At 35.9% G+C, this 15,334-nt stretch overlaps 1 protein-coding gene across 3 annotated transcripts; it reads left to right on the forward strand.

Moving 5' to 3' along the window:
- The first annotated feature begins 1,094 nt into the window (after positions 1-1,094).
- On the forward strand, positions 1,095-14,030 carry LOC117344384 (inositol hexakisphosphate kinase 3-like). Of its 3 annotated transcripts, XM_033907131.1 has the most exons (7): positions 1,195-1,213; positions 3,957-4,041; positions 7,372-7,584; positions 8,184-8,298; positions 11,173-11,267; positions 12,158-12,333; positions 12,907-14,030. In XM_033907131.1, exons 3-7 carry the CDS (start codon positions 7,407-7,409, stop codon positions 13,468-13,470), a joined length of 1,128 nt encoding a protein of 375 aa, XP_033763022.1. In that variant the 5' UTR covers positions 1,195-1,213; positions 3,957-4,041; positions 7,372-7,406; the 3' UTR covers positions 13,471-14,030. The 3 variants fall into 3 exon arrangements, with proteins under 3 accessions (XP_033763023.1, XP_033763022.1, XP_033763021.1); XM_033907132.1 differs by lacking the exon at positions 3,957-4,041 and having other exon boundaries at positions 1,095-1,213; XM_033907130.1 differs by lacking the exon at positions 1,195-1,213 and having other exon boundaries at positions 3,822-4,041.
- The last annotated feature ends 1,304 nt before the right edge of the window (positions 14,031-15,334 follow it).

Genomic DNA, 15,334 nt, shown 5'->3' on the forward strand with positions numbered 1-15,334 from the left:
GTAATATAGTCTTACCTCCTTCATGAGTATTATATGTCCTGTTTTGATATTCCACGTTATTCCAACAGAGTTGTGGCTACACCTATACAGAACGTATTTTAACATTTATAAAGTCTATTTTAAGAGATGACACATCTTCGACAGAAAGTGATTATGATTGATTGATTGATCTCAAGAGTGGTTATAGCCACCGCCGAAACGTCCAGCTTTCTCTTTAGTTTTTAAACACAGGTTGCCTGACTCGTTTTATATAGTAATAACATATAAGAGTACATATAAAATCTCATTTATATGTACTCTTATATGTTATTATTACATAAAACGAGTCATGCGCCTGTGTTTAAATGAAACATAATCACCTGCATCCCGAAGAGATTAACTGTGCTCCTCTTCTACAAAGCGATCGTTATAATAATTTCAATAACTGAAAAACCTTTCCTTTATGCCTGGTGTGTAAATACTGTTCAAAGCCGCCATTTGCTATTCAAGTCCTAAACAAAGTCAATTTGTATACTTTTATAGAGATAAAAAGTAACTAGTCAAACAAATGCCCATACCGCACGAGCTGTATAGATATCTAGATTCGTCTGAAACATGCACTTTTCGCACATTTTGCCAAAATATCCAAACAGTTTGAAAAATACATGACAAAATCAGGGTCCGCATTTTTTTTTTTGTTATAATACAAATTATATGTATAACTAACGTACTCTAAGTAAAGTTTCTAGTCCCGCAATATAAAACTATATAGTGAATTAGTCAAAACTATACGTAATTGTATTTTATCAAGTCTATTCTATCAATCGTTGTCCAGTGTATTTTCTAGCTATTCATAATCTCCGTTAACAACAACTGAGCTGATGTAATTTTTACTGTCTTCAAACAGTTCTAACAATGACCATTTAACCGATTATAGCCGAATTATGGTGTACGAATACATACTAATTGGTGACAGTGACGTAACGTTAACTCTGACATATCTCGGTTGAGCGATTCCAATTTTACATGCGAGGTACTCAAACAACGTGTCGGCGAGGCCCACGATAGGGGAATATATCTTTTAACATAATTTAACAACATTAGTACCCTTTATGTGCCTCGCTTAATGCGGTTGTCCGCCTTTTATACCTACAGGTCCACCTGATATTTATTTCTCGCCTGAGCAGAAAATTATTAACATCTTTCTGACGACTGTTTATCGACATTTTCACAGGTAAGTCAATTTATTTGGCATTGTATGAATATGCGATTTGATAATGCTAAACTATACATCATGATGGAATATCTTATATTGAAGTGGGTATGTATATACCCCCTCTTTATATGTAGTAAGTGAGTGTTTTAAATGGAGGGATGAACTGTACCCCTGTATATATACAATTGTGTTTGTAAAGGTTAAATCATGGGTTATTTTAATGACAAGGGATTTGTCATACCTGGGCAGCGAAGGAGGGTGTGATGTGTTCCGAGCGACGAGAAATCGTGCAATAACTGACTTACGGCATACTTCTCATCTCAAGTAAATAGAAAGAGTGAGCGAAACAAAACTGATCTTACCTTATTTGTTGTTGAACATGACTGGCCATATAGTTACTGCCTACGCTCTAGTGACGTCACATCACCAGCCCAATGTCCTGTGTAATATCACAATGGCTGAATGTCTCGTTATTATCGACATGTAATAGTTTTTTTTTTTTATTTCTCGGTACCCATGGCTCATTGCTAATAACACAGTCTGCCATTATAATCATGATGAACGCATGACTATTTTCATATGAAATTATACATTTGGAAACATTTGGATTATTCGTATTCCGTTTACAGAGAAGTTAATAAAATTCAATATTAAGAAAAAAATCCAGGATACAAACGAGTTAATCTGCAAAGAAGACTAGAGATCTCTAAAGAGAAAAACGTCTTGCTTATCGGTGTAATTAATACTGCTCGTCAATTATAAATCCCTCATCAATTTTCACGATCTGTAGTTTTTCAAGAATCTTAATTTTGAATGTGTCACTTTTGTGAAAAAGGAAACTGCTCGTGAAAATAAGAATCCTTTCCGGGGAATTCTGAGAATTATATGCTGTTTCCCCATTAAAGAGAAAAGTTCCCTTTTAATCAAATGCTATGCAAGTCGACGTTTGTATGTAAACCATGTTGTAGAATTTCATAAACCGAGTCGTACGTTCGACATTTCATGCCGACACGGGTGTCTGCAACTGTGAGTTGATAAGAAAAGAAAATGTCAGCATTTTCGTGTTATAGTATTAAAATATAACTGTTTTCATTAATATTATGATCAATTGTAGTAAAACGGAGTATTGAAGGAACGTGCTTTCACATTGCCAGTTAAGATCAATCACAAGCACGCCCTTTTTTCAGTTTCAAGTGATTAATTCATCTTACTAACAAAAAGAATTACATGTGTACTATGAATGGAAATAACTTACTTACATTTGGAGCGAGATTATCTCCCCTAGTCCATACAACAATGCAATCGAGTAACACACATACAGCTTGAACAAATATGCTTTTCAACTCCTCTCTATCTCGCTAGACAATATCATACTTGGATTTATTTGTTTGTGCAACATTCATAAATGTGGCATTGCATGTATATAAACATTGCGTTAAATCTATTTCTTTCAATATAAGTAAATTATATACAGTGCACTTCTTATAAATATGGCTGAGAAATATGGATATGACAAAATTGCCATGAAATGACATGTCGAGCATAAACGATGCCATTTCTGGAATTCTACAGGCACATGTCTATAAGATTATAAGGGCACACTGCCTTGAAATGGGACAAATTGCGAGATAAAAGTTAAATACGATATAAAAAAATGGCTCTGACTGGCCAAGCTTTGTCGATAATTCTGAATTAACCATGCAGAACTTAATCACGTGTGTATGTGAACCCTGAAGTATTGCTACGGTCTGTGCGCTGTGTAAAAAGTAAAAAAAAAACTAAACAAACAAAAAAACAAAAAAGCAAAAATAAATAAATAAATAAATAAAAAGTAAAAAAAAAAAAAAAAATCTTTTTATTTTTATTTTTTGTACATCCCTGGTCTACAATATTGTTCAATGAGAAACCCCAGTGTGCGATGGTACAGGATAGCGGTCAAGAACTAACAGTTGTTTTCTCTTGGAGCTTTGCCTACAGGTACTAATTATGCACAAAGCGCAAAATGTCACCTATTTCAAAATTTGAACGTAATGGATTAGAAATGTTGAAATCGGCAGTGTATTCGTGTTTTAAGATAATAAAAATGTACTAAAATGTTTAAACTAAATGAAAATTAACAAAATAAGATAATTCAGTTTTATTTAAAAAAAAATATATATATATATTATGGCATAAAAAAAATATTATGGCACATTTTAAACGATTGTCACACTCCAACATCCGTTCATACAAGTCCTAGACATACATAGACGTACGTCCCTGTACAAGTTTATGACCTCTGAACCTTCTGTACTTTAGGTTGGTAGATAATGAGAAGGGTTCTGAGCCTCTGACTAAGCATATTTTAGTTTCACACATACATCAATTATTATAATGGTCGTCGTTCAAACAGCTTTTGTTGAATGGAACTCGATCTCCTTTGTCAAGATAAGTAATATATTACAAGAAGGCGATGAAAATTGATACGTGTAGTCACCCCCTGTGTAAACAGCGGTGTATGTATGTATACATGTATATATTTAAATATACATACACTTTGAAATTAGCAAAAAAATCTATAACGGAAGAAGAGTTCCGAATGTATTTGTTGTTGAACATGACTGGCCATATAGTTACTGCCTACGCTCTAGTGACGTCACATTACCAGCCCAATGTCCTGTGTAATATCACAATGGCTGAATGTCTCTCGCAGTATTATCAATACTTCCGCACGGAAAAGCTACCGTCAGTGTTGATACGAAGTATTTGTTTACATTGACAGTTCTCAAACTCGACAGGTGGATTTGTAAAGGGTTGTTTGTGTGACGTGGCTTTGTTTTCCATTCACTGTTTTATTTACTACACAGGTAAGTTGTTTGAATAGCTTGAGTCTCGTTTACTTACTCACCCGTATTAGAAGCCCGAGTTTCCTCTGGCCCTGGCATATTGTCTGGTATATGGTGTCAGGGCCAGAGGAATCTCGGGCTTCAGTATAAGGTTCTTCCCTCACAACTTGTCAATTTTTCATTTACAGATTGGCTTTATATTGTCTTAAGAACTTATCCTGTTTTAATGGATAATGTTCCGGGTAATTACAAAAGAACTATCAAATTTAAATCCCCTCCCCGGTCTATATTAATAACACGTTTTAAATATCTTAGCCGGTAGCTCGCGGATTCATATACGGGTAAACGAGCTCGAGACTAGGTATATTGGCCGCTCGTGACATTAAAAATACTTAGTCGAGAAATGTAATGTTTTTACACGTAAGCCTTAAAGGAATGGTGCCAATTTGCGTCATTATCTGGCAGAAATTATTCTATTCCGAAAACAGAAGTCGCTGTACCGAACCGGTGGTAGGAAACATTAAAAAGAAAAAAAAGACTGAACTCAAAATGAATTATCACAACTTACCAATGTCATCTTCGTAATACAATTATGATATGGACTTCCTACATGTACAAACTTGAAATTGGGCTATGAGTAAAAAAGATAAGATATCGTCTTAACGTTTTTGTTTTTTTTTTCATTCTCAACCTTCCAAAACAACAAAATATTTATGATGAAAAATCTTAGGCATATTATATTATTATCGCATTCGCGGCGAATTGTCACTATAACACATATCATAGTTTTAAGGGATCGTCCGGAGCTATAGTGAGCTTTCAGTGCACTTGTCGTTAAACTCACTCTAATTATAAGTTAACAAACTGACAAAACAATCACGTGACAAAATGATTTCCATAATGCGTTTTTCCAATCTTGCTAAGCGCAAGAATGAAGTGAATAAATACACGTGCACCGTATTACTTGCGTACAAACATGCATTTGTGATGCACGTGATTTGTACAATTTTTGGGACCCCACACCAGGTTTACATTTCTATTCAGTGTGTAGCGGGACTGGACTGTGTCGATAATCGGTGACCAGGTAGCTCAATTGGTAGAGCATCCGGCTAGTGTTCGGAGGTCCCGGGTTCGAACCCCGGTCTTGCCGCTACATTTTCTCCTCTCCTGTTACAACTGTGACGTTTTTGTTTTAATGATTCGTGATGCATGTTCATTTTAAGTTAAGTATAAAACAGTGTACTGTATATGTATGTTAAAAATAAATAACTATTTACCAAGCGGCGTTTTAAATTGAATGATCTACATGTACACAAGTTCATGCCCTGTACGTGCACGTGCCCGATATAACGCAATCTGTATTGCCACCCCTAGTTTTGGACAGTTCCTTAGAAAGCCTCAGAAGTAAATGTTATTTACTGAATTTTGACGCTGTTTATGATACCATTGGTGGCAAGTACATAATGAATGGTTTCCAACCGAGCAAAAACCACGTGTTTGTGTATATGTAGTAAAACGGTGATAAAATGGATGGTCCTATCCAAAAGTTTAACTCTTTAAATGTGGAATTCAATTGGGAAACAATTTGGTTGGGAAACCTTGCTCAACCTTGGGTCCAGATTAAAATGTCTTAAGATATGTACATGTGCAAGCTATCATTACATTCAGAAACAGATTTTGATACATATTGTATTAAAGAAATATGCATGCTTTTTTTTACTCTATTACTTGTCTTAGATAAGTAAATGTGTATTCGGTTAAGGCGTAGATAAGTTATTATAATTTGTACATAATCATTTGTTGTAAGTTTAACAATAAATATGTTTAAATCAAAATAAAACGGTGCACGTGTCTAAACTTCATTTGTTGGATCGGAAAAATGCATTTTGCATCAGTGTGTCATTTTGTCACGTGATTGTCTGTTTACTTCCAAATATTGCGTTTTGTTTCCCACCCGGTACGTGGGAACACTGGATTGAAAACCTTCAGTTTTACATGAGAATATTCATATTTGTATCGGCCAATCAAAGTGCTTATTAATGAAGCTGCTTTTCATCTGGAAAATAGAAACTCTATACCAAGATGGCTGCGCCAGCGTGTCGGCTTGATTTGTTTTCTGAAATTTTGCCAAACAAACCAAAGACTTTATAAAACAACGTTACTGTTCAGTAAGATTTCCCGTAGTCATTTTCTACGGAACCAATCAGATTGCTGGATTTGGTTCATAAATACTTCATCAATACGGTCCTTTTTTTATCAGTGCCCCCAAAGATCGATGGTAGCCATGCGAAGGCAGATCACATGGGTATAACGATGGCTACAGTAATGTACACAGTGAGTGTTTATACAGTATCTAAGGCGCATGCTTCAGATTTAGCTTCAACTTTCATTTCAGTCACTGATCAGGACTGCAAACCATTCACCAATGCTCAATTCTGACAGAAATTATTGAATAACCCCACTATCACATTTTAATGGCTTTGAGAAATATTTGTATGTCTTACTTTCTCAGTCAACCGGACGTTTGTTTCACCTTCTATAACGGGACGTGCGCATATATATGGAATCCGACCGATCGAAATATTCCGGAAATGATTTTCTCATTGGCTTGTATGATAAGAACTATCAGGACATGCCTGGTGTATGTATCTTTAAGAGTTTGGTCAGAAATGATGTTGACGAAACCCTTGAAACTTCAAGTAGTAACTCTACATTATATTTACAAATTAATCTACTGAAATTGACATCCGTCTCTGTGATGGTTGATACGGCATGTTTGTATTTGATCTACAGCGACTGAAATTTTTACTAGCGTAGAGCGAGGGTCTATACGGACGAAATAAAACACCTAGGTGGGACTAAATGGGTGTTCTGGGGTAAATAAATATCTCATTTATCCCTATATGTAAGGTAGGTGTTATGTCACTCCCGATTTTATTGTATTTACACCTGATTCTTAGCGACACCAAACGGTTTCGGATAATTCCACGTTTTCATATAGTAGTGCGCTCTGGCCCTACACCAGACATGGTGTCAGGGCCAGAGGAAACTCGGGCTAACCCGGTACAAGTATCCACGGCGCTCGGAATGGTTGACGCCGATAGAATAGTCGGAGAGATGCGTAGGAGACCTAGCAAAATAGGCGGAGTCATGTAGGTGGTAAAACCAGTAAACTAACGCTAGGAAATTGTACACTAGCGTCCTTCTTGGGTTGTTCATTTATTTATTTATTTATTTATTTCTGTTTTATTCATTTCTGATTTATTTATTTATTTATTTATTTATTTTTGTTTATTTATTTATTCATTATTTATTCATTTTCTTATTTCCATTTATTTATTTGTGCCACAGGTTCCTGATGACAAGTCGTCGACCCAATAATAGCTATGGGTAAGGACGACACAGAGGTTGTGACAGCCAGGCCCTTTATCCACCAAGTCGGTGGACGTGCGGTCATGCTTGAGATCTCACCGGGAACGATATGTAAATTATACAACGATCGGGAGTTCCAGTTTTATGAAAATATTCCGGAGTATCTGAAGGAGTTTACGCCACATTACAAGGGTAAAACATGCTAAAATTATATAATGTTTTAAAAACTCATTGTCACATTTAGACTGTACATTGGGACACTCACTATTTCCATGGAGAGACGGAAGCAACTTTCGCCAAGTAATTCAAAACTAGTATTGCATGTTACCGGAAACGAGTTTCTCTCGTCGACGTTAAGCTGAACTCATGGTATATATCGCAAGCTTTGCGCTTGTGTTTTCGATATTTTGTTTAGTGGGGTGCACATACACAATGTATGACATATTCTGCTGTAACAGGTGATGAGTAATATGATTATGTTTTAAAAGTACGGAAGAAATAAAACCGGGTGGCCATGGGTTGATAGCGCACAAAGAGAGATTTCTGTTTGTCCTTATCAGCTCTCTAACCATGTAACTTCCTGTTAGACCTATCGTGTTTTATAATTTTCACCCCTTCCCTGGAAATAGTACCGCCATCATCCCCATCCTTTTAAATGACCTCTAGATGCGCATATTCATACTGAAGAAGTTGAGTGTGATTTACTAAGAAGTCTTATATATTGTAGAGACTCAACACTACCACAGCGTGATACAATTTTAGAATAAGTGATTACAAACTACTCTCCTCAGGTCTCGTATCTGTCAAGTGTAACTATGACGACGCCACTCCTACGTTCCGCGCCGAAGTACCCGGATATATCCTTCGGAACTCCAGAGGTGACCCGAGTTGTCAACATGAATCACGGTATGGTGGAACATGAATATGATTCGATATTCTATTTCTTAAAATTTGTATACTTCTTTTGAATTAACCACATCGTAGTATATTAATATTAGAGACTGTCAATGTTACTTTTTCGAATAATATGCACTAAAACATGTGGTTCCGTCCTATTTAAAATGCGATTTAGATACACGCATTATTTTTTGACTTCTGAGCGCAATAATCCAGCAGCAATTAAAGTTAAACTAATCATATTCTTAAAAAGTGGCAAAGGCATGCGCTCATAAATCATGAAACATCCTGGTAAACAACATGTGTATAGACTTTGTTATATCACAATCCATATTGGATTTATGTGTGACGTTTCAGTGACTACACTCACCTTCATCAGACAAATGACTAGTACAGCGCATGCACACTGAGGTGTTAAGTGTACGAAACTGTAATCAAATCAACACGTCTTTCTCGTCTACACTATAATCTATGTAAACAATGAGGTTATAAACAGATTCGACTACTACGTATATAAGCTGAATCGGTTACACTTTCTTTATAGCGCTATTCTAGATTTTCAAGAGTGTATGCCCCCTCGTCTCGGTTTAAAACTGTCCCGCTGTGGCGTATCATGGTTACTTCATTCACCTTCCACTTTAAAATATTGTTCTCTCTAGATCTGTCAGTCACTTTGGAATTTTCCCATTTATGTGGCACGAACTTGGCCGATTTATATAGATCTGGAATTCTGTTTCCGTTATGATCTTGTAAATTGCATAACGTGTGTTTCTACGCCTTTCTGGTGTCCTCAAAGACGGACTCAAGATGATATCCCGATCACAGATCTTGCATTAGATTTTAAAATATACACATCCGCGACTTCCTCTTTGGTTCGGATATACAATTAATGATATGTTTAATCAAGTCCTTCTTTGACCCTCTTTTACACCTTTCATTGTGTCATCAAAATGTCGTTTCTACGTCTCGATTTGCATTCTAAAGGGGCACTGACTATTGCTTTTCTAGACATATTAAATAGATGAGTCGGCCACAATAAGAGAAACTACCGGTAGGCTGCCCAAAGCTGTGCTGAAGCGTTGCGTATTTATAGAATATTACACGGGCCTGTTCCGTGGACAGGGATATATCAACCAGTGACTTTGGTTTGCCTACTGCTGGCCTGCCAAACTCTTACACGGAGGTCGAGATTTAACTATCCTAGGAAGATACCTGTATTCGATTATCTTTTTCGTGGTTAGCAACTTCAGAATCTTCCTCCTCGGTTTGAAATCTCGCTGTCTCACCCCAAGGGGTGACATATTCTATCAATCTAATACGGTATACGATTGATAGAATCTGTCACCCCCCTTGGTATTATACCAGGCAAGCACGAGATCACCCAGTGAAGTATACATGTGAAAGACGGTATCCCAGAAGGACAAATAAGTTGTCACCAACACGAGTTTCAGTGGATCCAATATTTTTCAAATCTTGTTAGTGTTCGTACGCCTGGATCAATCTAATTCTAAGCGGGCACGAATGTTTCCAAGACCTTTGTCAATGGGGGTGTTGGAAAACAGCGACCTCACACTGTGTGATGAATTCTTCATCCTTTTGGATCAGGGCGGTTGTGGTGCTTTTCATCAGACATTTAGACATTTTTGACATCGTGTCTGATTTCCAACTATAGGACCCCATTTCTGCTAAACACTCGGGGCTATTTCTCACTGGTTTGGGAAGGGGCCTTTTTGTCTCATTTTGGGAAGAAAATCGATGAATTGGCAAAGACTTTTTCAGGAGTAAATGGCATATTTTGGGAATTTGGCTTAAATATGAAATAATAACTATGATATAATTAACTAGTGTAGCCAGTATTTAACGTAGGTAGCGTAATCGACTTGTCAGCGGAGTAGAGGAACCGACAAATCAGTGTTCATACGCTGCATAGGTCATTTTGTCTGACGAAGGTGATAGAGTGTAGCCACACCTAAATCTAATATTGGTGGTGATAGCGTCTACTCTCATTGATACTTACAAACCTGCAGAGCATGTTTCATTGATGTGGACCAGATGTCAAACAATTACACTGCGTCTTATCCAAGTCAAAATACATATTATATATGTATATCGATAAGAACCCTTAGAGTACTATAGTAGGCGGATGAAGACGGGGTCTGTTAATTCCAGTATTGATGGCTCTAATCGTAGTCAAGGAGTAACGATGATCATCCTTCTTAGTCAAGTATGTTAAAAAAGAATTTTGTTTGTGCTGTTAATAAATGAATTTTTATTAAACTCACTTTCTATCAACTACATTTGACTTCGTTAGATATTCTATGCTACATGTGTTTATATCATACTATATTGATTTTCCCTATTCCCAAATATACGAGTACTTTCGTAGATGTTCTCATGTCAAACAGTCCCCAGTTTGATCAGCATTCCATTCCCTCACTTACAATTTAAGTAAACCATTACATACTTTAGAAATATTCCTTTTATAAGATTTCCCCTTAAAGCATATTGAAAAAGAAAAACAAATTTTTTTTAGCTAAGACATTGCTTTAGGTTAAGGAACAGTGATAAGATTATGTCATACCCAATTAGATCATTAAATTTACTCATACTCCTTTTTGTTAATCACAGAGATTATCGGATATATGCCATCGGGAATAAGCTCTTCAATGTCAAATCATGTCAAGCATAACTGTGCAGATGGAAACATACGGGGAATAATGTTGACATCACATCAAAATATTTACATTAAATATAAAATGATATATCACAATAGGGGTTTGTCATTTCTCTATCATGTAACTCAAAGAAGGGGAAGATTTCATCAGACAATATGATACTGTAGTGGATTTTGTTTCCAATAAGATAAATTATTTCATTTTTTAGTGCGAAATTGAAAGAAGTGAAGACGGGATTGGCCAATTGGAGTATGTTGTGTATAAAAAGGGACATAAAATCCAGAGGAGTCTGGTCTGACCATGGTATCCTTTACGTTACATCCACTTAAACAAATGCCCCTGCAAGTAGGGCGTGAAAAATCAAGAGGTGGGATTGCATCCTTTGTCTGTGCTTTTCTGAACGGTTTTATTTTATTGTTAGAGAGACTCTGGTCCTGGCTAGGGACATGGCAAGACCCGAAGCTTTCATTACAGCGGACAATGTCAAGGGAAGCATAAGGAAGAAGAAAATTGTTCAGAAAGCAGAAACACGATAAAATCCCACATTTAGTCGCCTCTTGCGGTCTTGCTATGATGGAAGTAGCTACAATTCTTTCGCCTTACGTATCTGCTAGCCACACATAAAAAAATATGTGGAAATTGCAAACACTTTTCTCACAATCAGGTATCTCGAATAAAGGGAAGGACATCCTTTGATGACAATAGCTGTTGATAGGACGTTACGCAATACTAAACCTAAACTGATGCACAAATATTATGTCGCCAACCATGGGTCTGGATGTTTTAACAGCACTTACTTAGCATCTAAGAAATATCTATGTACGTTTGTTAATGCTTGGCATTGTTGAGTAACGGTCACAATATCCTTTTGATTATTCCATCTATAGCATTTTAAATGGTAGGCAATTTCCTAGATTGTCTATAGTGAAAGGTCCATAAATCTAAATCGATCATAGATGCTTTATCATGATAGTTTAATACTAACTAATTTTACCATCCCTTAATTAATCTGTCATTCTAATTTCTATCAAGTAGTTTCACAAAAAAAACCTATTGATAGACATTGACACAATGTTTATTTACCTGGTACTAAAAGATGAATTCCTTCAAAGAGCATATTGTTTACGAAAATATCTTGTATGTGGATACATATAACATCTCATGCCAATGTATATATCCTTGACAATACAAAGATTACATCATGTTGGAAAATCTTGTTGGATCACTGAGGATGCCCTGTATACTCGATCTAAAAATAGGAACAAAACAAACTGGTGATGACACGTCTGAAGAGGACAAGAAGTTGCGTGAACATCGATCAGCGAATTCCACTTCCGGAACTCTGGGTATTCGCTTGAGCGGTATGCATGTACGTTTACCCAATATAATATCCTCACCGTTGCATGTTTTTAAGAAGTATCATGGTAATAATGTGGACTTCCCTCAATCTGATTAAAGCTAAATTAAAGTCATACAACGCTGACGTGTATCGTTGTATAATGTCGGTATAATTTTATCTCGTCTATTTATCTATTTTCATATGCGTTGAAACACCTTGGTCAATTACGTCATGTACACTGAAGCTTTGTAAACAACAAAAGAGTTATGATAGATGTTTTACTACAGATATTAATGTTGTTGAAGGTTTGTCTCTTTCGAGAGAGATCTGTTGCAATTTTTTGGGCATTAAATAGTATGTGGTTGTTTTCGTGTTTTAATTTATATTGGAAAAGTTATGTATCAGAGAAATATATGTATACATAGTATATGTTAATCGTTTTATGTCCAAAAACCACCTCGCCCGATAATCACTAGGTGCTAAAAAAAAAAGGACAAAAAATTATCTAAAATACCAATCATAGAACCGGGAAATGTTTCTACTCCCTATATATACGGTCGATAAGAGGGTGCCAGCAAAATGTTTCATTCTTAATTTTTGTAGATGTACCAGATGGAGAGTGACAACTACCTGTCGCACAACAAACATTACGGCTGGACTCTGGACGAGGCTGGGCTTCGTCAGGTGCTCAGACAATTCTTCTATAACTGTTGTATCACGAACGTGCGACGTGAGGTTACCCGGATTATAAGTAAACTCCACAGACTCCATAGCATACTGTCCACACAAGACTTACATTACTTCTTCGGTTCTTCGCTACTGCTGTTCTACGACGGTTATAAAAATAATCGTCCTTGTGATGGCCAATTGAATGACGCGAATGCATTTTCTGCAGCGAATACCGACCAATCAGCAGAGGATTTGAATGAATACTCGTCATGTGATCAGAAAGGTGATAGAAGAGAGGAGAGAAGTTGTGTGAAAGAGCATTGCCGGACTGAATGTAGTTGTGAAACAGGAAAGGCAGATATTAGATTGATTGATTTCGGTCGCACTGTGCTGAAATCTGACATGAAGGAACGCAGTTATGGTGTAGAGTTTGAGGAAGGTGTTCTATTTGGACTGGCGAATCTGATCAATATACTACAGTCAATTATCGATAGTTAGTACCGTTTATATATCCATGTACCCAGGAATGCTGTGGTTCATATCTAAATAAATTACCTTGTGTTATTTAATACCACATATATCATAGTATCGATTGTCGATATGCATTGTATTTAATTTCAAATATCAGTTTATGCTCCGCTATGGAGTAGACAGGGGCATCAAGGGTTACCAAGATTTCCAGTAATCACTATGATTCATACTTCTTTATGGATCCAACATCCACCCTGTGTATTGAAATAGGAACATTGAATGATATTCATTCACTCTATAAGACGCTACATCGCCGACAATGAGTAAACTGCCCGTCAGCTGAATGCAAGAAGGGGAACCAAGGATAGAAAAATATATTTAATCAACACCAACAAATGAAAGACCAAACCAGCGTTAATAGATAAATATAGAGACGAAGTAAAATAGAATTTCTTCGGGATGCAATTAATTATACAATGTATTTTCATTTAAACTGTATACGATAAATATAGACGCTCCAACGTTTGGAGTGCTGTGATAAAGAATGTAACTCGTGGTTTGGTATAACCATTTTTAACAGTCATTATTTTTATAATTACTCTTTGTCGACCATGTAAAACCTAAACCCGTTAGTCAGTTGGTCACTGAGGTTGTAGTTCAAATGTTGTACAGTCACCCCCCCCCCCCCCCCCCCCCCCCCCCCCCCCCCTAGTATTAATACATGTATAATGCAAAATATCATTTCTTCGGAAAATACATTTACAAAGTATCTCGAGACATTTCATTATTTTCGTGACTTTTATTCATAGTTTAAGCTTAAACTCGCACATGTCCTATCTGAACCGCTTTATTACATCTTTTCCAAATGCATTACATACCATGATAAAATATATTACAACATTGTTTACTGCGAGTAGTACAATGTCTACAATGATGGTTTTTGCTATAACTTTACAAATGTTTTGATATCAATATACATATGACTACACATTCAGCCAACCGCATTCTACTGGGGTTACCTTCACTTCTACGAGTTGCATACACAACCATTTCAAGACTAACTGAACTTAAATATGCAAAACATTGTAACCCTTTTATTGAAAAACGCCTGACCATGAATACACTGGAATGCCTGTCGTAGTTGTTCTCTTCTCTTCTTGGCTTCGCTTTGAAACTACTTAATACTTACCAATAAGATTCATCAATTTGGTATTGATTATATGTAACAGGTTTGTTTTGTACAAAAACTGAAATTGAAAACTTAATTTGCAAGTTAATTTTAGAATTTTTGTTTGTGTACAAAGCAAACTTGTTATATGCTTAATTCTTAGTAATGTTGAGCGTCAGGGCAGCTATAAAGTATAGAAAATAAAGTTATATTTATTTTATAAGCATCAGCAAAAAATTAAATTTCCAAATGAACACTACAGATGCTTGGCATATTAATATTGTTTATTCCTTACAAATTGTATATTTCTATGCAAGGGGTACTTCATTGAATCTTTTAATGTTGTGAACAATTGTTACACATTCTGTTTATACCTTTATAATATAGAAAGATAGTCATTGTATCTATTTATGTATACTAGACTTAGTATATACAGTCTATATAATATTTCCCTTGAAATGAAGTCTTTTTAATGTTTGTGTGATTTTACTGGACGATATCAGTATGTATTTATGCTTATTTGAATTGTTGGACATAAAGATGTGATATCTTAAAATAATATACAACAAAACTGTACTGATGTTTGTGTATATGTGTGTACGTTTTGTATGTTAATATGTGTTAGAATTAAAGATTGTTACAGATTCATGTTGTGAAGTGGATCAACCGAAGAAAATACAATACATGTTTGAAATATAATATCCTTAATCACTGCAAATCCTT

This window comes from Pecten maximus, chromosome 15 (assembly GCF_902652985.1).
Source record: "Pecten maximus chromosome 15, xPecMax1.1, whole genome shotgun sequence".
In the NCBI taxonomy this organism is placed as follows: domain Eukaryota; kingdom Metazoa; phylum Mollusca; class Bivalvia; order Pectinida; family Pectinidae; genus Pecten; species Pecten maximus.